The sequence below is a fragment of the Lepidochelys kempii genome, chromosome 8 (genome assembly GCF_965140285.1).
Source record: "Lepidochelys kempii isolate rLepKem1 chromosome 8, rLepKem1.hap1, whole genome shotgun sequence".
NCBI classification, from domain to species: domain Eukaryota; kingdom Metazoa; phylum Chordata; order Testudines; family Cheloniidae; genus Lepidochelys; species Lepidochelys kempii.
The window spans coordinates 78,962,453-78,987,187 of NC_136387.1; the positions used below are offsets into that span (position 1 = coordinate 78,962,453).

The following is a 24,735-nucleotide window of genomic DNA, read 5'->3' on the forward strand; positions in this document are numbered from 1 at the left end:
GCTCCAGGTGCGATTTGGCCCTCCTGATAACATTCCTACATGCCCGAGCAATATTTTTATACTCTTCCCTGGTCATATGTCCAACCTTCCACTTCTTGTAAGCTTCTTTTTTATGTTTAAGATCCGCTAGGATTTCACCATTAAGCCAAGTTGGTCGCCTGCCATATTTACTATTCTTTCGACTCATCGGGATGGTTTGTCCCTGTAACCTCAACAGGGATTCCTTGAAATACAGCCAGCTCTCCTGGACTCCTTTCCCCTTCAAGTTAGTCCCCCAGGGGATCCTGGCCAACCGTTCCCTGAGGGGGTCGAAGTCTGCTTTCCTGAAGTCCAGGGTCCGTATCCTGCTGCTTACCTTTCTTCCCTGCGTCAGGATCCTGAACTCAACCAACTCATGGTCACTGCCTCCCAGATTCCCATCCACTTTTGCTTCCCCCACTAATTCTACCCGGTTTGTGAGCAGCAGGTCAAGAAAAGCACCCCCCCTAGTTGGCTCCTCTAGCACTTGCGCCAGGAAATTGTCCCCTATGCTTTCCAAAAACTTCCTGGATTGTCTATGCACCGCTGTATTGCTCTCCCAGCAGATATCAGGAAAATTAAAGTCACCCATGAGAATCAGGGCATGCGATCTAGTAGCTTCCGTGAGCTGCCAGAAGAAAGCCTCATCCACCTCATCCCCCTGGTCCGGTGGTCTATAGCAGACTCCCACCACTACATCACTCTTGTTGCACACACTTCTAAACTTAATCCAGAGACACTCAGGTTTTTCTGCAGTTTCGTACCGGAGCTCTGAGCAGTCATACTGCTCCCTTACATACAGTGCTACTCCCCCACCTTTTCTGCCCTGCCTGTCCTTCCTGAACAGTTTATAACCATCCATGACAGTACTCCAGTCATATGAGTTATCCCACCAAGTCTCTGTTATTCCGATCACGTCATAGTTCCTTGACATCACCAGGACCTCCAGTTCTCCCTGCTTGTTTCCAAGGCTTTGTGCATTTGTATATAAGCACTTGAGATAACCTGTTGATCGCCCCTCATTGCCAGTATGAGGCAGGAGCCCTCCCCTCACAGACATTCCTGCCTGTGCTTCCTCCCGGTATCCCGCTTTCCCACTTACCTCAGGGCTTTGGTCTCCTTCCCCCGGTGAACCTAGTTTAAAGCCCTCCTCACTAGGTTAGCCAGCCTGCTGGCAAAGATGCTCTTCCCTCTCTTCGTAAGATGGAGCCCGTCTCTACCCAGCACTCCTCCTTCATGGAACACCATCCCATGGTCAAAGAAACCAAAGCCTTCTCTCCGACACCATCTGCGTAGCCATTCGTTGACTTCCACGATTCGACGCTCCCTACCTAGGCCTTTTCCTTCCACGGGGAGGATGGACGAGAACACCACTTGCGCCTCCAACTCCTTTATTCTTCTTCCTAGAGCCACATAGTCCGCAGTGATCCGCTCAAGGTCATTCTTGGCAGTATCATTGGTGCCCACGTGGAGAAGCAGGAAGGGGTAGCGATCCGAGGGCTTGATGAGTCTCGGCAGTCTCTCCGTCACATCACGAATCTTAGCCCCTGGCAAGCAGCAGACTTCTCGGTTTTCCCGGTCAGGGCGGCAGATAGATGACTCAGTCCCCCGGAGGAGAGAGTCCCCGACCACCACCACCCGCCTTCTCCTCTTGGGGATGGTGGTCGTGGAACCCCCAACCTCAGGACAGCGCATCTCATGCCTTCCAACCAGCGGAGTCTCCTTCTGCTTTCTCGCCCCAGACATATCATCTGGTCCACTCTCCGCAACGATACCTGTGGAGAGAACATGAAAGCGGTTAGTTACCTGTGTCTGTGTTACTGGAACCCGGACATTCCGCTTACCTCTTCTGGAGGTCATGTGCAGCATAGTGCACATGTGCAGCACATAGTGCACATGTGCAGCATAGTGGTAAATTGTTAGTGGCAGTATTTGGACCACAACTATCCAGCTGACCAAGGACTCTGTTTTGCAAGTTTCTCGGTATAGGATTGCAGTAATTTTGTTGATATTCAAAGTGAGATCACTTCTGTTTTCTCTCTCTCCCCTTGCCTAATCATCTCAGGTGGATCCAATGGTTTAAAGGAGAAGCTGCTCAGTATTCCAAGGCCAGAAGGGACCATTGTGATCATCTAGTCTGATGTCCTGTATAACACAGGCCATAGAATTTTCCCAAAACTTCCCAGAGAAGAATAGGTTGATTTATCTGTTTTATATAGCAGTTTCTCTGAATGAAAATGTTGACTAAACTTCTAAGTGGCTGCTGTTTATCTCTGCTTCAAATCTGTTGGTCTTTAGAGCTTGGGATTTTTAATTTATGGAGAACTCACTCATTTATGGTGACTATGTAGGAGAAAAAAGTCAACATAAAAACAGTTAAATAGAACCACGCAGGAATGAACTGGATGGTTATGCAAGTAACCTGCGAAAAGAAATAACTGAACAGTGTCTTTTCTTTTTTCAATGTAAGTTTCCTTTAGCTCATTCTTCTGTTCCCACGACCACACTCTCCTTGCCTCACTTTGTTTGCTGCAGTAGTGACGGTTGATTCAACTATTAATCTAGATGTTAAAGCTGATAAAAGTGTGGGAGAGCAGTGTGGAATGGAGGCAGGTTTCGAGCAATGACAAAAGGAATGGTTTTTTCATGCACTGGAAATAAGGTGTCCTGTTTTTCAGAAATACCAGCAAAACGGCTTTCCAGTAACAGATCTTCATGAATTCCTTAAAGAATGCAGTAGCACAGACTATAGCAAAGAACCACAGGCTTCCATGCCTTTCATCTGCTGTTGTAGGAGGTCAGTATGGCAGTGTGATTCCATGAGCTATGTAATTCTCATAAGTACCCATGAGGTTAGCTGTCCATTGGAAAGTATGGGTTTCACTATGGTAGGCACGCCCAGAAATCTAACTATAGCATGTTCAGACTCTTAAATATATTTATCCCTTTCTGTTGTATTTAGCATTAGAAAATAGCGAATTTGTTAAGGGGAGGGGGCAGGGAAAGATACCTTTTTGAGTTTGGCTGTAATCTTTATAAAGCCCTTGGAGACCTACGGATGAAAAACGCTATATAAGAGCTAAATAGCATCATTAATATTTCTAAAGGAGTGAGTTGTGCTGATCAGGTCAGGGAAGCACTGAAAACTGTTAGGAGCAAAGCTAGGCTCCAAGACCACCTTGACTTCCAGGTGGGAGACCTGTTGGCAGGTAGCAGTAGAAAGGAGCAAGAGAGAACTTGTTCTTTCATTTTAAGTGACCCATCCCCCATCCCAAACCTTGAGATTTGTCTGATGAAACTATTTCCAGCTATCTCCCCTCTAGTTTTAATGGGAGCATTTCCCTGAGAACCTTGGTCACTTCCACTGAACTGCCTGGAAGTGCCCATCATTTATGAGAAGGGCCTGTGTTGGGACCATGTGGATGGGACTGGAAGGCATTTCATCCGGTTCAGACTCCTATAGGGGTTAAGGGGCCAGTAGCAGGCTGTCATGTTCTCTCTCGGTGGGGAAAAAGAGGAGTAGGGACCATTCATCCTATAGTATTGAGCTCACTCCCACCTCTTAATCCCTGTTAAAGTGGTAGGTAGATGGCTGTGGATTGCTGCCTGCTGGCATTGACAGCTGTAGCATTGGTGGCAATGGCATTGAGGTTTATACATAGCAGGGTTGGAGGCAGATGGAGCCTGAGGGCATGGTGTCATGTGAGGAGTGTAGCAGAACTGGGTGATCAACTGACCCAAACTAGTGTGGCCAATCTTGTGTTCCTAAATCTATAACAATGGATCTTGTACAGTAAGGTTCTTGTGAGCCACAGCTTTCTGCTTTTGCTGTGCCCCGGGCTGAGGCTGAAGTGTCTTTTAGTTGAGGAAAAACTGCTGGCTTGAGAGGGAGAGGGGAATAAAAGAACACCTAAATCTCCAGATAGTTGCTGTGGACACTTCAAAGGTGGGAGGTACGGTGAACTTAAGTGCAGCTTCAAACCTACTCTCGCAGGCTGCAAGCAAGCTTCTAGATCCTTTTCTCCTTAACGGACTGTTCGCTGAAAGAAGGAAACGAGTTCAGCTTCCTCAGCAGGAGACCTGCAGCTGGGTTGAAACCTGGCACTTCTTTTGTGCTCAGAGACTTGGGTTCCTTGGCGTCCCAGCATTTCCAGTGCACTGGTTTGCTGTTGGTTAGTAGAAACTAGTTGGAGCTGGGCGCTGGGGCGCTGAAGTAGGAAATTACAAATTGCAACAGGGTACGAGGGGGATTATCTCCTGCCCTGGAGGTAGGGAGCAAGGCATGTTGCTGCATTTACCAGGATGGGCAGACTTACAGTACTGCTGCCCAGTGAAGGGCATATTTTCTTAAACTATACGCCTCCACACGTCTTTAGCTGAGCATGTCAGTCAGGGGAGCCCTAAATGGTACAACAAGTTCGGACTGGTGGATCTGTTGTCTCAGTTGTGCAGCTTAGTCACTTTTAGCACTTTCTGTTTCCCTGAACATCCATCTGGCTGATGAATGAACAAATAAGGTGCTGTGACTTCAGGCTAATCAGAGGTTGCTAGTGACCACAGTAAATTACTGGGACCAAATTGATTTCATGGGTACTTAGCATATTCGGTTTTCTTGCAAAAGGCCAATCCATAAAAAACCTGTTTCCTTTTTCTGAGAGTGTCATAAAGGCAAGGAGTATAGGTAGATCCTCCTTAATCATCAAAGAGAGAGAGAGGGGAAATTCAGCATGGTTAACTTTAAATATACCAAGGATTTTATGTTGTCCTTATTAAGTACAGAATTTAAAAATACCAACTTCTTTTTTTTTTTTCTTCTCTCTGCCCCCTTTTTACAGACGAGGAAGTGATGACAACTTGATACTTATTAACTGACAACCTCCTGCTGAAATTCACTGCTCAAGAATGTTCAGAAGGAACAAACAGCTGTGGAAAAACAGCCCCCCAGATTTCAAGAAGATCTGTCATTTGGGGCTATTTCCTTGTAAACATTATGATCCTATTTACTTCAATAGTTTGGGAAGGCGAGCAGGGCAAAAAGCTGCTAATGGTTGGTGTCAGCTGGGTGACCACATTGGAAATTCAAAAGCTACCTTTCTTTGGACTAGAATGATGAACTGATGACCATTCCCACTCTGTGTTCTACTGTCTGAGGCCTGAACCTGAGAGACACTGTCTGTGGGAGCTGTCGTTTGCTCAGCACCTTCTTCAGATCAGGCCCCAAACTAATCTTCTGATTCTTAAATATTTATATTAAGGAACATATTTAAAAAGGATTAAACACACTTGTTTTTAAGTAGAATGTTGAATATTGCAGTTATTGGTAAGGGGTGTTTCAGGTCATTCATTTAAAGTGATGTATTGGAAATGGAGATTGTAATTCCTATTTGACATAAAACATGATTCAGTTGCTTGAAATAAATTTGTGTAATGCAGAGCTGTACAAAAATGCAAAATAATTGTCTTCATGTGCGTTAAATTGATTGATTTAATTGTTAAGCCATTTATATATCGCTAAACTTGCCTACCAGTTTGTTTGTACGAAACAAAAGCAATTTGTAGTTGCCCACTTCCTTTGTCTTCTGGCGGTGGGCTTACTCCATTATATAAAAAATCTTCAGTGTGTGAGATAGACACATAGTATATTCGTTTGGGTACTTCATCACATTACTTATTGGCAAATAAGTCACATATGATGTGAATGTAAGCTTTCAGCACAGATATCACACAAGGGATAACTTTTTAATGAAAACTCACCTAATTTCTGCCTAGTTTACCCTTCAAGTTTGACATGGTAGTTCCATACTGAATAAATCCCTTTTAAAAGTACATTACTTGGGGCACTGATTTACTGATGTTTCTATTCCAAGCACAGGTTGAGAGAAGGAGAATATATAGTGGCAAATTCAAAGATTGTTCATACAGGCCAAGATTTTCAAGTGGTTGGTGATTTTGTGTTGATATGAGTGCCCAACCTGAGACCCCTTAAAACAGCCTGATTTTCTGAGGGGAGGGTGCTCAGCACTTTCTGCAAATCAGGTTTCTTAAGGTGTTTCAAGTCTGGAACCCCAAAATTGAAGCATTCAGAATCACTACTCACTTTTGAAAATCTTGGTTGTAACCACGGTCATCAGATGAGATGGATTACTGCTTCAAGCGTCTTGATTAATCTGAGCAAGCATACAGTGCCTGATGGCAAAGGTGGTTAGTCACAAGTTAGGAAGACTGTGTGCTCTGGTGATCAGAGCAACAAACTGAGACTTGGGTTTTCTGCATTTCTATTCTTGGCTCTGCTATTGACCTTAGGTCCTCTTTCCCAGTGGGAAGGAAAGTGCTTATATCTGATGTAACGGGAGCATTGAGACCCCTAGAAGCATTTGTAAAACACTCTTTGAGAGCCTTGGATAAAAGATGCTATAAAAAATGAAATGTTTTATAGGCAATGGGCACTTTACTATGAAGCTGTCTCCCCCAGTTAGACATACCATCCTCTGCATTAAAAAGCTTTTTTACTAAAAAATCTCCATAAAGAAGTGCTAAAATCAGTATTCAGTGTATGGAACTTCTAGTTACTGTTAAAAATCTCAAACACAATGTTTATCCATATTTTGTTTGACTGTAACTCATGTCTTGGTGAGAGCCTTTAAATATGGTCTAGCGAGTTAAGAGGAAATTTTGGCTGTGATTTATTTACAAATAGTTGTCAGACGAAGGATGAAACTCTGCTGAGACTGTTAAGTGATGCATATATTAATTCTGGGGCTGGGCAGCCGAGACCCCACGTTTTCCAGCAGAAGCACCTTGATTAAACCATCCCTGAACATATGTGTTCCTTTGTACCAAGATGGTGGTCCTGCAAGATGTGTTGCCAAAAAATCAAACCAAACCTGTTTTCTTATTTCTTGAATTACTGGTAACTTGCACAGCACTTTATGAACATACCATGTGAGGCGGTACACGGTAAATTCTGTGCTCAGTTGTGTTGTGTAACTGGAGTGAACTCCCTTGATTTCTCTAGAGTTGCTCTGGATTTACTCCTGTAAACTGGATTTGAGCTACTGCCCCTCCTGGAAATAGCTTACAATCTAATGTTGGTAGAAAATGAATGACAGCCGTGATGGTCTGAACCCAGGTTCTAACTGATGGATGCTCCGATGGCAAACCCACTACTGGAGTTAAGAAAATAGATTGATTTATTAACTTTATTCCTCGCTCTGCAAAGCACCTTAGGGAAATGGTGAATATGGAATGTGCTACATAAAGCTAAGTACTGTTCCTCCTAAGCTGCAGGCTGGCACTCCCGAAAGAACTCTCTCAAGCTGTGGGAGCTAACCCTGTTGCTACAGCATTCGCAGCTGGGCCTTGCACTGAGCTACATAATCCATAAGTGCTGAGGATGCTGAGCATCCCTGGGCTCTTGGTTGTGGGGTGGAAGGAGAGAGAAAGGCAAGGAGGGTTTGAAAATGAGCATAAACAAAATCCTGAATGCTTTGCTGGTCTATCCCCTGTAGGCTCTTATACCATGCTCATCACCATAGAACAGAGAACTTCACTGCACCACTGTCACCCCTTCTGACAACAAAAATTACTACATGGCCCCAGGAGTGGGGACCGAAGCCTAAGCCTGCCTGCACCCTGCCGCCCTGGGCAGGGGGGCCAAGGGCTTCAGCCCCGGGTGGGAGGCCTGTAACCTGAGCCCCACCACCCAGGGCCGAAGCTTTAGCCCCAGGACTCGGCAAGACTAACGCCAGCCCTGGTGACCCCATTAAAACTGGGTTGCGACCCACTTTGGAGTCCCGACCCATAGCTTGAGAACTGCTGCCATAGAATGAGAGCATTGCAGTAGAGCATTAAGTAACATGCCATATTTCTGTCATGTGGTGGTGATTTTCTCATCCTTTCCCAATGGGGAGCAGCATGTGTGGTGTTTTTGGTTTTGGTAGGGTTTTTGTTTTTTTTAAATATATACGTTACTATCAATTTGTTAGAGAAGGCAATGTCAAATTGTATATAACTTTCTAATACATCTTTGGCATTTAAAGACTGAATAAAAAAAACCTGATCCATTTGTTGTGCTACTGATGACGGTTGTTGCCATATAAAGTGGGTGAAGTGATCCTAATATGTGATAGCGCTGGTCTCCAAGCCCCCTCTTATCACTCCCGCTACTTCCCTGCTTGTGCTCCTCAACTCATCTGGCACACCAGACCCTTCTCCTACTCCTGACTCTCGACCTTTTCCCACCAAGCTCCCGATACTTGGATTGCCCTGGATGGTTGGCTGCCTTCCGTGCATCTCTTGTAAGTACATAAATATAACAAACAAACAAAGGGGGTTTTTTGGCTCTGTCATGGTGGACTGGGGAGACCCGTAGGCTGGTACTGGACATATTCCTGCCTTTGAGAGAGAAATTATTCAAATTAATAGTATTTCATACCTTACTTTTAGAATGTCCTGAAAAGGAACAAAAAACCTGGCTTGTGCCTGATTGTGGTACATTTTAAGGCATCGAGAAGTAGCAAAAGGGTGAGTTTCTGAAAAATAAATCCTTTTTTGTGCTGCTTTTTATATTAGAAATTCAGCTCCTGTCTTTGGCAGACTCTGATGGCTAGAACAGTAGTGCAAGAGTTGCAGCACAAGAGCCAGGAGGGTATAAACTAAACTGTTTGGTGGGGGAAGGGATTATTAGCCATACTATGTCAAACTTCATTGTAACACCCATTTGTCATGATTAGCACTTTAAATATAGGAAGCGTAACACCTGCAGCCCTTCAATGACAGTGTTCAGAGCCCTCAATAAATGTCCTTTCTACCTTCCAGTGGTCTGCCAGCAAAGACCAGACTTCATATTCCTGAGTTTAAGGTAAGAAAGCCACACAGAATCATAATTTTGTTATTTCGTTGTTGGGCCTTCTTTATACATCATAAAGAACTGAAAACCACAAGGCCAATATTTAAAGCAGTCCTTTGCAGGCTGTGTGTGTGTGTGACACCACCACCTTTAATTGCAGGGCAGCAGCCCTCATGATAATCTTACCAAGGCCAGCCCTGTGCTTAGCAGGTTTTGCCTGGATATGGATATTGGTGTACTATGCCAGCAAAGTGCTTCCAGTATGGACCTGGCCTAAGGGTGTCAACAGAGTTATACCAGAATAACTGTCAGTTTAAATTCAAACCTTTAGATTATACTGAAAAAGTTTCCTTTGCAGACAAGGTCTTATTCTCCAGCAGTGGTGGGGTAAATATTGAAGAGGTGTTAACAGTAACTTCTGCAGTCTCCAGTGGCCTTGGCTGGCAGGTGAGTACAATGATGGTTGCGAAGCAGGATGAAGTGATGGGTTTCTCTAGGTGTCTGTGGGTGGGGCGACAAGGTGGAGGTATCAATATTTAATTGTTCCAGGTCAGGGAGGGAGGTGCAGGGCAGTGCGTAGCTAAGAAGAACAGCAACTTTCTAAATTCCTGGTTTAGTAAGAGTCTGCATTTGACATTTGATGATGTGGTTTAGCATTATTGGTTTTGGGGGTTTTTTTAAGTGCACTTCTAGGAATAAAATATAATGGATGAGGTCGTCATAATGTAGAAGTAAAATGCTGATGAACCTGAAACAGCAAGAAAGTTACTCTCATCCATTAACAAGCAAGGTAACATTATTCCAAAGCTATTGAGATGTTACTTAGAAAAAAATAAAATAATGAAAGTTAAAGAAATACATAGGGTTTGACACACACTCCAAAGCAAGGAAGGGCAGTGGTAGCACTGAAAGCTAGTGCCTAGATACCACGGTGATTGGTGATCTACAAATATCAGCAAGAGAGAATTAAACTTTTTAGCTCACTGCATCATGCACAGGTATTACACTATCTACAATGAAGTGTTGGGTTGACCTGGTGGACAATGAATGTATGTGCCCAGATTTAGAGTCTTTATGTGGTGCTTGCTGTATTACCTCAAGTTCTATGCTGATGGCACAGGTGTAAATGGGACCTTTTAATTAGAATTAACATATATTAATGTCTCAGTGGTGGTTGGTCATGAATCATGACATTTTTGGGAGCAGAGCACAATTTACATGGGCTGTAAACAATCATTTTCTTTAAAATCTCCCAATTCCTCGCCTTTCTGAGAAGGAAGATGCCTTCATGCTGCAAATGAATGCTCTGCTCTTTCGTTTTGACTTCAGCAGGGTGGACTATAGAACTGGCAGCTTTTGTGTAAACTTCCACATTCATCTTATGTCTTACATTAGCAAACTCCCAGATTTCTTTGGCCCCCAAGCCCTGCTTTTTAAATTTTAATTTAGACCCCGTACTTTGCTGATTCTGGAAAAAGAGACAGATGCATTGGTGTAACATGGGTGGGGTGGGGTGGGGGGAGAATTTACTTGGATTGTAAGCTCTCTGGAGTAGGGACCGTCTCTTCATTCTGTTGTACAGTCCTTAGCACAATGGGGTCCTGGTCCATGGTAGGGGCTCTTACGTGCTACCAAAATACAAATAATAGATCATAATAAAGCCCCAAACTACTGATAGAACTAATACCAGGGCTTTGTGTTTTCAGAAATTATATTCTAAAAATAGGGGTGGCATTTTTCATCAAACACATATTAAACGTCCAGTTTTCTACATATTGCTCAATCTGGGTGAGTGATTATTGCTCGTGCTGCCCTTACTCTATCAGATTTTACAGATGTAATTTCACATAATATTGAAGTGAACTTTACCACATGGAAATTGCTAGGATCGCTCCTCTTCTCTCTTCTTGAGCATCTGTATTGTATTTTCCCAGTCCTCCAAAAGGCTTCAGAAATAACTAATATTAATAACAATACTTGTTGGTTTTGTTAGTAGAGCCCCTTAGCCTATGCTGCATGAAATCTTGACCTACTTCTTTATATATTCAACTTTTTCATGTTCCCTTAACTACTTTTTATCAATAGCTATTTTTACAAGGTCTTTTTTTGCCCTTCTTAATTGCCCAAACTTGTGTCTACTAACAAAAAATAAACAGTTCAATATGTCAATCAGTGTAGTCATGAACTGCATCCTCCTCACTAATTGACCTACTTTCTCTCCCAGTGTTTCTTTATCCCTGGATATATTTGCAAAAGCACGTAGATCTGAATCTAGACCATGAAGTCTTAATTTAATCAGGTTGCTGTAGTGTTTGTTATTACTGAATATGTGGGCACTGTTTACATTATTTTTAAAAAATCAAAAAAAAAAATCACCATTTTAGGAAGGCACAATCACTGTCCCAAAGAACTCTCAATCCAAGCCCTGACTGTGATCGGTACAGAGCCTCATCAAAGTCAGTGAGGCCCCCATATGGGTTCAACAATCCGTCAATTTGGATCGTAATGCAGAATCAGGGCCTAAATAGACAAAAGCAGAAAACAGATGTGCGGGTTCACAGATTGATACTGTTACTCCTCACTTAAGTCCCGGTTAACATTGTTTCATTGCTGATCAATTAGAGAACATGCTCATTTAAAGTTGTGCAATGCTCCCTTATAACATCGTTTGGCAGCTGCGTGCTTTGTCCACTGCATGTAGGAAGAGCAGCCCGATTCAGCTAGCTGATGGGGGCTTGGAACCAGGCGGCCCACCTATCCGCTCCCCTAAGTTCCCTGTGCAGCAGCCACCCAGCAGGCTATCAGTTGCCAGCAGTTCAGCTGTCCCTCCCCTCACTGCCATGTGCTGCTCCTGCCCTCTGCCTTGGAGCTGTTCCCTGAGCCTCCTGCTTGCTGTGCAAGTGCAGGGAAGAGGGGTGCTAATGTCAGTGTGCCTCCTCTCCCCGCTGCTTTACCCCATCTCTACAGATGACACAACAGGGCTCAGGATGGAGGGAGCTTGCTGTCTCAATTTGCTGTTCTACTTAAAAAGGCAGTGTACTTAGAGTGGGGTCAGAGTACTTAAAGGGGAAATGCGCGCCTCTCTCTCTCTCTCACACACACACCATGTCTCTCTCTCTCTCGCACTCACACTCAGTCGTGTCTCTCTGTTTTATATATAGTATATATTTATACACACACACCTACGGTGTGTCTGTGTCTCTCTCTCTCTCTCTCACACTCAGCCTCCCCCCCGCCCCGCCAGCACTTTGGAAAGGGGAGGGAGGGGTGCGCTCCAGTGGGATAGCATGGGTTCATCATCACGTTCAGTTTCCACAGGGAATATTTGCAGCCACTGCCATGCTGAATCTCCTCTCTCTGTTTGTGCTGCCTTCTGGCGTGTGAGGCTACATTAACGACAATGTGTTAACCCTTGAGGTCTCAGCTCAGTGCGAATTCATCATTTGGCAGTAAGGCATTCCCTGGGAAATATCCCACGCTCTGACTCCACCACCTCAACCAAGCTTCACAATCATCATTGCTGTGTATAGTATTAAATTGTTTGTTTAAAACTTATACTCTGTGTGTGTGTGTGTGTGTGTGTGTGTGTGTAAATAAAAATATAGTCTCTTGTCTGGTGAAAAAAATTTCCCTGGAACCTAACCCCCCGCCCATTTACATTAATTCTTACGGGGAAATTGGATTCACTTAACATCGTTTCGCTTAAAGTAGTATTTTTCAGGAACATAACTACAACGTTAAGCGAGGAGTTACTGTAATTCAAGGCCAGAAGGGACTGTTAGATGATCTAATCTGACCTCCTGTATATCACAGGCTATTACATTTCACCCAGTTACCCCTGTATGGAGCCCAATAACTTGTCTGGCTAAAGCATATTTTCCAGAAAAGCATCCAGTCTTGATGTGAAGACATCAAGAGACAGACAGTCCACCACTTCCCTTGGAAGTTTGAAGGCGATTAAATATCAGAACAATATTAATTATTTGTACCAGTGAATTTGTCTGGTTTCAGTTTCCAGCCATTGGTATTTGTGAGGCCTTTAACTGATTGGTAGTACTAAAGGGCTCTTTAGTATTGGTATTTTCTTCTCCTGAAGGTTCTTGTACATGGTAATCAAGTCACCTCTCAATTTTCTTTTTGATAAACTAAGCAGACAGAGCTCTTTGTCTCTTACTGTAAGACATTTTCTCCAGCCCTTGAAACATTTTTGTGGCTCCATGCTGCACCCTCTCCAATTTCTTCAACATCCTTTTTAGTGTGTGAACACGATCACTGTGCACAGTACTCCAGCATCAGTCTCACTAGTGCCCATATACGGAGGGCAGGTCTACACTTAAAACACTAGCTGTGCCAATGCTCTTCTTGCCCATTTTATTCCCAAAAACCAACAGCTAGTGTCTGGCATCAAATCTGCTGCCAGGATGATAATTTATCCATTATGCTGGACTATGCTGTGACTAAATGAATTGGGCAGAAAGATGTTGCTATGAGTGGGGTCAGGAATGAAAGATTTTCCCAATTTTCTATCTTGTGTATGGATTTTAAAACTTACTCTTTGTCAAGTTTCTTTTTAATATATTCTTTTGCTCATTAAAAACAAAACTCTCTGGAGAAGCAATGGCAAAAAAGGGGGCGAGAAACAAAGTTTGTGGTTCCCAGTAAAAATTTAGTCAGTGAGAAAAGAAAGATGAGGCACTTATAAAACAAATACCCTTCCAGGTGTCAACAGACATGTTTATTATTTTATGGCATTTGATCTGTGAGCACACAAAACCCTTTGCAAACAGATAATTGACCACGGAGGTCCAAGATGGATGGAAATAGTCATGCCCACAGTTCTGTAAAAATGTGAAGATGTGGTTTTCAAAGCTAACTGGTAATGGAGGTTTTGGTTTCTCATAAGTGTAGCTGATATCCTTGCAGACATTTTTCACATCACTGAGTTTTTGGGGAACCAGAGTAATGCTTTTGCGTACTTCATATTTTACTTGGCTTCCTGTATGTGTTTCTGTTGCTTCCTCTTCTGTGTTGTGCAGATATTATCTGTCACTGGAGTTATTTTCTTCTGCATCCTTCCTGCGTGCACTGCTTTGGAGAACCAATCTGCTCCATTACTGGTAAATTTAACATTCACCATCTTTAGTATTCCTGATAAGTTTGGCTTCATGTATTGTCACTAACTGCCATATGGGATCAGACCAGTGGTTTGATAACTTGTCTTTGACAGAGATCAGTACCAGATGGACTCAATAGTGTATTGTGGTGATGAGTTCCACAGGCTAATTATAAGCCAGGTCTAAATAATAATGACTTCTTAATCTTGAAGTACCCACATCCAAAGCGTCTCAGGCCTCAAAACTTAAAGAAGGCAGCATTTTTGAAAGTATTCCTGCAATTCAGCCACTACCCCACACTTCACAATTCATAAACCATGCTGCCTCCTCTGAGCAGGCAGAGCTGCCTCCTGTTTTGAATCAAATACATTCTGATCATTACCTGCTGCTGTAAACTGGCTCAGAGTGCACACCTAAGAGTCAGTTTCACCAAACAATTCAGATCACTTTAGCCTCCACTGCACATACACAATAGCAAATGGAACAGAAAAGAAACCCACTAAAATAGAAACCTACCTCCTCATGTCCCAGTGTGCTTCCATTTAGGGAATTACACAACATTTTAGGGAAAAAAGCCATGTACTTTTTTGCCAGAGTGAAGCCAATGTTTATCAGACGTTTGAGAAATTGGGCAGGGGGAGGGACAATCAAGATTCTCACATTTTTTTTTAATTATTCTGTATAGTCATAAAGGGTTGAAACATTTGCAACAACCCCCTTTCCCCCGCACACCCCACCAAGATGTTATGCTGAGTGATGCACAGGGAATTCATTCAGACAGGGGGCCTTTAATAACATTTTGGAAAAAAATATAAGATGCCCTTATGTCCACATTCAGAATGGTCATCTAATGTCACTAGAAGGTCACTTAAACGTTTGCATTTAGAAGTGTAACAACAGTAGGTGCATCACAGATCCTTTGGCTGCATTAATTTTTGCCTTGTCCTCTGAAAGCATGAAAACAGCACAGTTTTAAAATACCATTTAGCTGCTGCCTTCCTTAGTTAAGCCAGTTTATGCCTGAAGTGTTTGTTTAAGTCAAGGAGAAATGATTAGAGAACAATGAATTACCTAATATTGTGGGTAAAGTTAGGTAGATAGCATGATAAATGTGATTCAACAACTACAATAAGTAGCGGGAGGGATAGCTCAGTGGTTTGAGCATTGGCCTGCTAAACCCAGGGTTGTGGGTTCAATCCTTGAGGGGGCCATTTGGGTCAAAAATTGGGGATTGGTCCTGCTTTGAGCAGGGGGTTGGACTAGATGACCTCCTGAGGTCCCTTCCAACCCTGATATTCTATGATTACTTTCCCACTTCCACATATTGCCACGGTGGTCTGGGAGATAGGCAATGGCACCACCATTTATCAGTAGTCCCTTAATTTGGGCTCAGTGATTCTGACCTCTCTTGTGAAGGCTCAATCCCATTGATATTAATGGCTGTTCCAAGCAAATGTCCAAAAGCAGAATGTCACCCTCAGTGCTATTTTCCCTAAGCCAGATCCTGGGGTCTTTCCTGAGGAAATATCAGGCCCTGCCCACCTTCCCCACCCCCCTGCAGGGAAGGCTGGGCTTTGGATACTCCTCTTGGCTTGGGAGTTGCTGCAGGACGGGGCAGGGACGGAAAAGCATCACGGAAGGTGGCCGTGGTGGGAAAGGAGCTGGGGGAGGCCGCCAGGCCTGGCTTGGAAGGCCCCGGTGAGGGGGCATCTGCCCAGTGCAATGCCCGTGGCCGCTAGAGGAGGCGCAGCGTTTCCCGCCCTCCCACCAGAGCTGTGTCGAACGCCCAGCGCTTCCGCGGGCCGGGCAGCCCACGGGCTCCTGCAGCGCTCCCAGAGAGCAGGCGTGGGCAGCGCCCCAAGGGTTAACTCCCCTCGCCTCCCCTGCCTGGGCAGCCAGCCCCGCCGGCGGGGCCGGGCTGCGAGGGGTGAGCGCAGCCAGCTCACGCCCTCGGCCGGAGCCGGGCGCTCCTGCCAAACTCGCCTGGCGCTGCGCGGGCAGGCGGCCCCCGCCCGTCCTGCCCCCGCCCCTTTCGCGGGATGCCGGGGCGGGCAGACGCCGGGCTCCCACCAGCGGGGCAAGCGGGACGGCGACTGCACCCAGCAGGTGGCCGGCGGTGAGTAGCTGGCGGGGGTGGGGGGGTGCCGCGGCCGGGCTGGGCTGCCGGAGCCGCGAGCCCAGCTGCGGAAAGTCCCTCTGGGCAGGGGCCGCGCGGAGTCCAGCCCTGGCCGGCCGCAGCTCCGCGGGGACCGGGCGGGGGCTGCGGCTGCTCGGGGAGTGGGATGTGCTGGGGACCTCTCCGGGGCAAGTCGAGCCCGCAGTGAAGTCACTGGCAAAACACCCACTGGCGCCAGTGGGGCCAGCATTTCACCCAATTCCCCTATGACAGTGGCTGAAACTTTCAAATCCAGGCCGGGGCGGGGTGGGTCTGTAATATTCCCCTGGTATTACATTGGAAGGGAGCTATGGACCTAGGTCCCCCCCGGCACTGCTTTGAAAAGCCCAACCGTTGACTATTGTACCTTGACTGTCAAACACAGGTAGTGGCTGATCTGTCCGCGGGAAATTGACCACCAAAATCTCTGCTCCTGCACAAGGCACTTTGTTATTCGTTATTGCAGTGATAGCACAGCGATGGGTGCACTATGAGAACCTGGATAGCTAGAACAAATAGCTCAAGCCATGCAAGGCGTAATCAGTACCTGCTCTCGGATAACTTGAATATCTGTGCTCAGAAATCTAATCACCTGTAATTCTATTCTAGACACATTGTTCTGCAGCGTTTTGCCCATTGTCAGGATAGATAAGCATTATCTCACTAGGAGGAGCAAGTATTTCGCACCTTATTTCAAACCTACCTTTCTGAAAAGCCTGATACTGGCAGCAGGGGTGGCACATTACAAGAGTACCTTTTTGATAAAATTATTAATGCTATGACTATGAAATAAACTACTTAGTGTAAGCACTCAATTAAGCCATAACAGCAAACCTTGTGCTTCCTGTGTTGACCTGTTAAGAATAAATTAATAATTTAAAAAGACGATGTGAACTAATGTACTGTGAAATCTATACCACTTACTGGTGAATGGAAGGGCAAGTCACTTATTTAAACAAGTCATTGTTTTAAAGACTTATACTCACTAGCAGCTGTGTGAAATTGTCGTTCTTTGTTTACAAATTATTGCATGATTTGGCACAAATAACTGTTGCAACACTCTTATCATCGCTGGCGATAGTGATTAGTTTACACAACGTAATGTAAATATGACCATATATTTTTCGGTTGTCTATTATGCAAATATTTGAATTTACAGGTATCACATTTCCAAAACTCATGCATCAGAGGACTAGTCACTACAATATTATGTTAATTAAAATGTTATTTTACTCCAAATAAAATGTTTTAGCTGTTTTAGATAAATTGCTGCTTCAAGTTTGGGCTTCATTAAAGAATGTGGCAACTTTCCACAAATGAAAAGTAAATTGAAAAACAGCAATGACATTAATTGGCTATATGTGTTTGTCAAGGGTGTACTTGAGGAAACATTGCTTCTTCGTATTTTATTTTTCTCTGCAATGGAGGGTCAGGCAGGTAGGCATATTATCCATCCTGCTGTAATGAAAATTTAGAAGAGAACATTGTATGGGCTGTAATACATTGCTCCTTACGCTTGGAATGCTGTTTAATCCAGAATGGCCATTTGTAGCCAGACGTGTAACTTTTGTGCTATAACACTGAGAAAACCGGCAAGCATTTTGGTTTTTGTCCTCCTTTTATACAGTTCTCAGAAGTATGACAGAAAATGTGATATTGTGCAAAAATGAGAGTTGGCTAGGTCACCGTCAATGGTTTTTATTTTAATTTCAGTGCAATTTAATCAGGAGCATTCAGCAACGAGACAGCTGCTATCAGCATGAAGGGATCATATTTATTGTTTTCTGTCAGTAATGTGAGCAGGGGTGCTGGAATCATTTGTACAGTGCGGGTGCTGAGAGCCACTGAACCAAACTGTAAACACTGTATCTGATGGAAATCACTTCAAGCACCCCTAGTTCTAGTACCTATGAATGTGAGAGACCTGTGTGTTTAAAAACCAGAATCTGCATGCCTGCCCTCTTGATGCTATTGTGAAGTCCAGTAATATCTGGAACCTCCCCCCGCCCCCAGTGGACACAATTGTACATTATCAGCTACCCAAATACAGCTTCTGAGTTTGATGGATCCGTGCTGCACATGACACAAATCAAGACAATGTTTTCCCTGGCATATATGTGATGTAGTAGAAGATAGACACAGTAAGACCAAATCTACTGGAGGTTGCTTTGGAAAATGGTTTGCATATTTTATCTTCCTTTTTTTGGGTGGGCATGTAAGGAAAAGTTATCTGTTCCTCCCTGAACTGTAGTTATTCTCATAATAAGTCAGATTCATGGCCATATATCTTCTGATTTCAAATGATAGGATTCTGAGGAAAAGCCAGAGCTGAGGAGACATGAATGTTATGTCACCTACAATTATGTACCTACCATAGATCAAAGTCATCTCCTTGAGGGATGATAAAAGCAACCCTATCCAAAGAATCACATTAGTTTAATTGTACTGATTACATTTTCTTTTAAGGGAGGCTTTGTTTCTGGGTGGGTTGGGTGTTCATTGTACATTAGTTATGCACAAAACAGTAAATAATTAAAGTAGAATTGTTGATCATCAGTAAGTTGGGCAGAAAGGACAGAAGAACAGAATGGTATGTGTGCTCTATAGCTTGAAAGCCAGAGGACAGGTATTTGTAAAATATGCCTGAAAAAATGTAACAAAATATAAAAGCTGTCTGATCGGCTTTTAAATATTTAAAATGCGGTGATTGTTTCCACATTTAAAGGATAGCCTGCCAGCTCCTTTCAGAGCCCCACTTGGGAAGACTTTAAAGGAAAGCTTTGCTATGAAGTTTTTATTTTGGACTCCATATGGAGACTTCCTAAACCATAATTTCAGAAGATCTTAAATTACCAAAGCCTGGAACCTAATCTTGTGGTAACTAGTGAGTTACTGGGTATCTGCCTTTAACAGTTTTCTGTAGTGGATCAGAGCATTGCAAATGACTCTGTGATAAGATAGCTTTAAACTAGACATTAATAAAGTTTAAAGGCTCAAAGAGCCTAAACTTCAGACTAGCTCTGCCTTGGTAACGCTATTTTAAACATGCTTTGCAGCTCTAGACCTTCCATCTTAGTCTGCAACTTCCTATAAAGGAACAGAAGTATCATATGCACAGAATAGCACTTTCCACTTGAGTCCCAATAATATTGCTACCTGCATTAGATATAAATCATTATCAGTCTTCTGTACAAGTTGCTGTGGGTGGCTGGTAGCATTGCTCTGACGGCCCATGCAATTACATATTTAGTTTTGATCTTTAATGTCTCTTGGGAGAGAATAGGGTATAGAAACCTAGTAGTCTTTTCTTAAGGACCTTTGTTGACTCTACATATGTTGGGTACAATACAAGGCTATTTGCTAAATAATAAAACCTCAGATGTTTGGCACCAAAGACAATAACTCAAGGACAAATGACTTATGTTGTTCATACATCAAATTGTGATGCCATATGGATTTTTAACTAAAAAAAGTATGCTTTAAAAAACTGCATTACCTCAGAAATGCATAGGGTTGTCACAGGAATCTAGGGCTCTCTAATTAGAGAATAATTCCAAATTAATATTACATAGGTGAAACATTTTAATGGAAACAGCAATAAAGCTATTCAAAATTGGATATAAAAAGGTTAGGAGTAAGAGCTTAAAATATTATCCGGTTACACTTTTTACAGCCCTTTTGTCTTCCAATTTGTGCAAGCTGTGTTTTTTAAATAATGCTTTTTAAAAAGTATATTCCCAGTTCTATGAAAAATGGACTAAGTATCACAAAATCCCAACCACAGGGAATTCTAAGGGTATCAACTAAGATGCTAAAAATGAATCTTCTGAGATCCTGTGCTTCTCCAGATTCTTCCATACAAAGGTCGTGTCAACTCCCAGGGATAGTAACATAGAAAAGCCATTATCGTAACTTCTGAGACATTCTGGGATGAGCTTACATGTTTTTTAGTTCCAAATAGATAGGTCATGACTTTTGTAAATTGAAACTTGTTTTGAGACTTTCTCTCTCAGTTGTACTTGTAATCTATTGATTGATTATTTTTAAAAGATCAAGTTAATTTAAAAAATAAACCCCAAAGTGTTTACCTCTTTAAATTCCCTGTTATGGTTACATATTAACATTTTTGGCTTCTGCTGCATTACACACCCTTCTTTGTTCTTTTTGAGCTGAATGCATTTCTTGGGTTATTGGTGCAATCATGCTGTTGGGTTATTTCAGATGCGTCCAGGTGGAGTTTAGAAAACGCATTAGCTCACGCTTGGGTAAATGGATATTGTTTTTATATGTAGATTGAACTGTGTGGTCCCTACCAGTCTTCATTTTTCCAAACTTCAGTTTTTGAAACCAATCTCAGGAGGAGGGCATTCTATAATGTCTTTACAACATTGGAAAGTAAAGGAGCTATGGCATCAATTTTCTAACCAGAAAAATGAAGGGCAGCTTAAAGACTGAAAGCACATTATATCTTTGTGAAGTAGAAGAGACAGAAAGCTCCTTTTTCTGGGAATGACTATGCAAGCAAGATCTCTCATTGAGGCAGTACTCCCTAAGGCATAACCTGAAGTTCTGACAATAGCAGTTTGGACAATGATTGCCTAGGCAATCTCTTCAGTAATAATGTTCTGAGCTCCATCTGCAGCACCCTGTTAACATTTTTCTCAGTTTTACCTTTACCCATATATGTGGCTAGATATCACTGGCGCTCAGCACTGCTTTGCAAGCTCGAATGACTGCTTAATTAGAAGAACCGTGAGGTATGAGAGTTCAGGAGGCTTGTCCCAGCTATTGGGCCAAAATAGAGAGACAACTCAGTGCCATAAATAATAGTTTCTATTTGTGAAGCACATTTATTCATTGGATTTCCAGGTGCTTTATGTATGTCTCTATTTATGTAGATATCCATCTATTATCACCATTTTACTGATGGTGAAACAGAGACACAGAGAGGTTAAGGATTTGATGAAGGACACATAGTGAGTCTGTCACAATAGGGAATAAAACACTGTCTCCCAGCTCCTACTCTGGTGTTCTAACCACTTAACCACACTGAAGCCTTACAACAGCTCTTAAACATACTGGGACAATATCCCCGCATATTTATTCTGGTGATTTTAAATGGGATTTCGCTAGTGTAAATGGACTGAGAATTTGGCTAAATGTGTGTGAGAAGCTGATTTGGGCACTCCGTGTTTATCCAAACTATTATGGCAATGAGATTATCCAGAGTTACATTACACAGGTAAAAGAAAAGGGCTAGAAAACCCTCATCCTTCTGCTTATAAACCAAGGTCCAGCTGATGGGGGTTAAGAAGAAACCTCCTCAAGAGGTTGGTTATTACATGACTGTGTCCTGTGAGGTTTCTTGCACTTTCCTCTGAAGCATCTGGTATTAGTCTCCATCAGAAACAGGATTCCTCTGCTCTAATCTGGTATAGCAGTTCCTGTTAGATAATTGAAAGTGTATAGTTCTTTTTTGTGTTACTGTGTTATGGTCCTGCCAATGTGGAAAAAAATCCTATTGAGCAACATACACTACTGCTGAAGGTAATGCTCAATCTCGGGGGAGCAGGGGTGGGGGGGAGAAACACTGACGGTATTGAGCTCTAGAAATTGGTGGTTTGACCTCAAAATATGATATGTTGTAATGATCTTCCTGTTTCCAACCTTTTTCTGAGCTAGCTGCCATGGAAGGAGGGAATAGGGATGACATAATTTTCAACTCATGACTGCGGTGTAGACCTAGTACAGGCTTCCTCTTGCCAGAAATTGAGAACATCCTCAAATTAAGAGCTGTAGGAAGGAGACCCTTTATTTTGAGAAGGTGTGTGAGTGAGAGAGAGAGAGACTGATTCAGAACTAGCATAAGAAGGCAGATTTCTAGGCACATAAGCATTACCTTTTGCACTTTTTACGTGTTACAGTGGATGGAAAATGCTCCATCCTTCTCAGATTTTTTTTTTAAAAAAAAAGAGAAGCTATAAAATATCAAATGCTCAAAGAGCATAAATGTGCAATAACTTCTTAAAGCATTGTTGTCATGTTAAACCAGCCCTGTCAAAAATTACCTGCAACTAGACAAGCCATAGCCACAACATCTCACCTCGTCAGCCTCTTTTTGGCCTCCCGCCACCTAATCATCTTCCAATCTTATCTGGTAACTGTGCTAAGCAAGTAAATTAGAGTTCACATCTACTCTAAGTAAAAAGGCGTATTTTAGATATGTTAACTAATGTTTAATATGTATTAAATCCTGTGAAGACAAGTTCGTCGTTGTTGTTAGCTGGTCAGAGTAAATTCTAGTGGGGAATCAGCCAGTGGGAGTCAAAGGATTCAGTTTTCTTTGTATTCATCCAGCTCCCGGGCTAGGTGTTCCTTTTCTCCACCCATGCTTCCCAGTTGGCCTCTCCTGGCCATGTTATTCAGCCTGGAAATGCAGTTGAGATGTTCCCCCTAACCCAGAGGTTCTCAAACTGGGGGTTGGGACCCCTCGGGATTGCAAGGTTATTACATGGGGGGTCACGAGCTGTCAGCCTCCACCGCAAATCCTACTTTGCCTCCAGCATTTATAATGGTGTTTAAATATATAAAAAAGTGTTTTTAATTTATTAGTGGGGTCACACTCGGAGACTTGCTATGTGAAAGGGGTCACAAGTACAAAAGTTTGAGAACCACTGCCCTAAGCCATCCTTTGTTCATTCTCAATGTCCTCTGGTTAACAAGGTTCCCTGCTTTTCAGTTCTTCAGTCTTTCCCTCACATTGAGCTCTTTTTCTCCTGGTTCCTGCTTGTGATTTGTGTGTGTGTGTGTGGGGTGGGGAGTAATGTGTAGGGAGAACAGGAGCAGATTGGCAGTGTTAGAGTAGCATGCATACAGCTCCTGTGACCATGGCAATAATAGGCAGAGAGAAAAGGGGGTGAGAAGAGCAGAGGGATAAAAGCATAAAGGTGTGCTTTGGTGAAAGGGGCATGGGCAGACCTTAGTTTGGTATATATTTTGTACTCTGGAAAGTGGTAATCTAGCCTATTCCACTAGTTTACAGGCTGGGCGTATGGCATCTTTACTTACAAACTGTTGAATAAACTACCAAGTGGGGAGTGCTATGGAGTGACAGTCTGCACCATGCCCTGGTGTGTTCAGCAAAGTTCCATTGCCCTCACATTCTTTGTGCCTGACTTCTCTGGAGATTTTAACCTGAGTCCAGTCTGGAGCATTGGTCTCCAGCTCTGCTGCATGGCAGTGAATTATTGCATTGGTATTTAGTTTAGGGCAGTGTTTATAAAGAGGATGGTGCTCAGAAGACGTGGGGCGGGGCCTGGGGATGAGCGGGGCGGCTTGGGGGTCCACGAAAAAATTTAAATAAAAATGTGGGTCCTCGGGTTGCTAAAGTTTGAGAACCGCTGATCTAGTCTGACCTCCTGCACATCGCAGGCCACAGACCATCACCCACCCACTCACGTAATAGGTCCATAACCTCTGGCTAAGTTACCGAAGTCCTCAAATCTAGACTGTAAAGGCTTCAAGAACAGCGAATCCATCAACAAGTGACCCGTGCCCCATGCTGCAGAGGAAGGTGAAAAAGCCCAGGGTCTCTGCCTATATGACCTGGGAAAAATTCTTTCCCAACACCAAATATGGTGATCTGTTAGATCCTGGCCATATGGGCGAGATCCACCAGCCAAACATCTGGGAAAGAATTCTCTATAGTAACTCAGACCCCTCCCCTCTAGTGTCCCATCTCCGGCCATTAGCAATATTTGTTAATAGCAGTCACAGATGAGCCATAGGCAATTGTAGGCAATCTCATCATACCATCCCCTCCATACATTTTCCAAACTCAATCTTGAAACAAGTTCAATTTTTTTGCCCCCACTACTCCCCTTGGAAGGATGTTCCAGATTTCGCTCCTCTGATGGTTAGATATCTGTGTCAAATTTAGTACCTAAACTTATTGATGACCAGCTTATATCCATTTGTTGTTCTTCAAGTGATTCCTCATATTGATTCCAATTAGGTGTGCATGCAGAAAGTTTTTCCCCTAGCAGCACCCGTCGGGTCAGCTGTGGAGCCCTCTGGAGTCGTGGCTCCATAGCGCTCTATATATGACCCTGCCGACCCGGCGCCTCCTCAGGTCCTTCTTACCACCAGTGATGGTTGTTGGAACTGTGGTGTCTTGCTCAGCAAGTTCTCCACCTTTCCCTAGCTCTATTTAATTTAGTGTTTATTTCCTTTGTTAGTTTAGTTATTAGGTAGTGTAGTGTTAATAGTTTGCTGTCGGGAGTTGGGGGGTCCCCTTTCACCCCAACTGTGCTCTCCCTGGGGATGCAGAGCATGCTTAAGTCCCAGGGATTCAAACCCTGCAAGTCCTGCAACAAGCCTATGCCAGTGGGCGACCCCCACGACACTTGCTTAAAGTGTCTGGGGGAAACCCATCAGGTGGATAAATGCAGGATTTGCAAAGGGTTTAGCCTGAGAACAAAGAAGGAGCAGGACTTTAGACTGAGGCAGCTCCTCATGGAGGTGGCACTTAGACCGCAACCAGCATCGGTGCGGCGGCACCCAGCACTGAGCGCGGCGGTGCGTAGTGCCTCGGCAGCGGC

General features: G+C 43.6%; 2 protein-coding genes across 5 annotated transcripts in view; both read left to right on the forward strand.

Moving 5' to 3' along the window:
- MCOLN2 (mucolipin TRP cation channel 2) overlaps nt 1-8,005 on the forward strand; it is a 51,031-nt gene extending 43,026 nt beyond the window's left edge. For all 4 annotated transcript variants that reach the window (XM_073357209.2, XM_073357208.1, XM_073357207.2 and 1 more), the window contains 2 exons: nt 2,697-2,815; nt 4,854-8,005. In XM_073357209.2, the coding sequence (XP_073213310.1) occupies nt 2,697-2,815; nt 4,854-4,890 (156 nt within the window). In that variant the 3' untranslated portion in view covers nt 4,891-8,005. The remainder of the gene's footprint in view (nt 1-2,696; nt 2,816-4,853) is intronic.
- A 7,976-nt stretch (nt 8,006-15,981) lies between these two features.
- Nucleotides 15,982-24,735, forward strand: part of LPAR3 (lysophosphatidic acid receptor 3) — a 34,789-nt gene continuing 26,035 nt past the window's right edge. The window contains exon 1 of the mRNA XM_073357211.2: nt 15,982-16,096. The gene's annotated coding sequence lies outside the window, so the exon portion shown is untranslated. The remainder of the gene's footprint in view (nt 16,097-24,735) is intronic.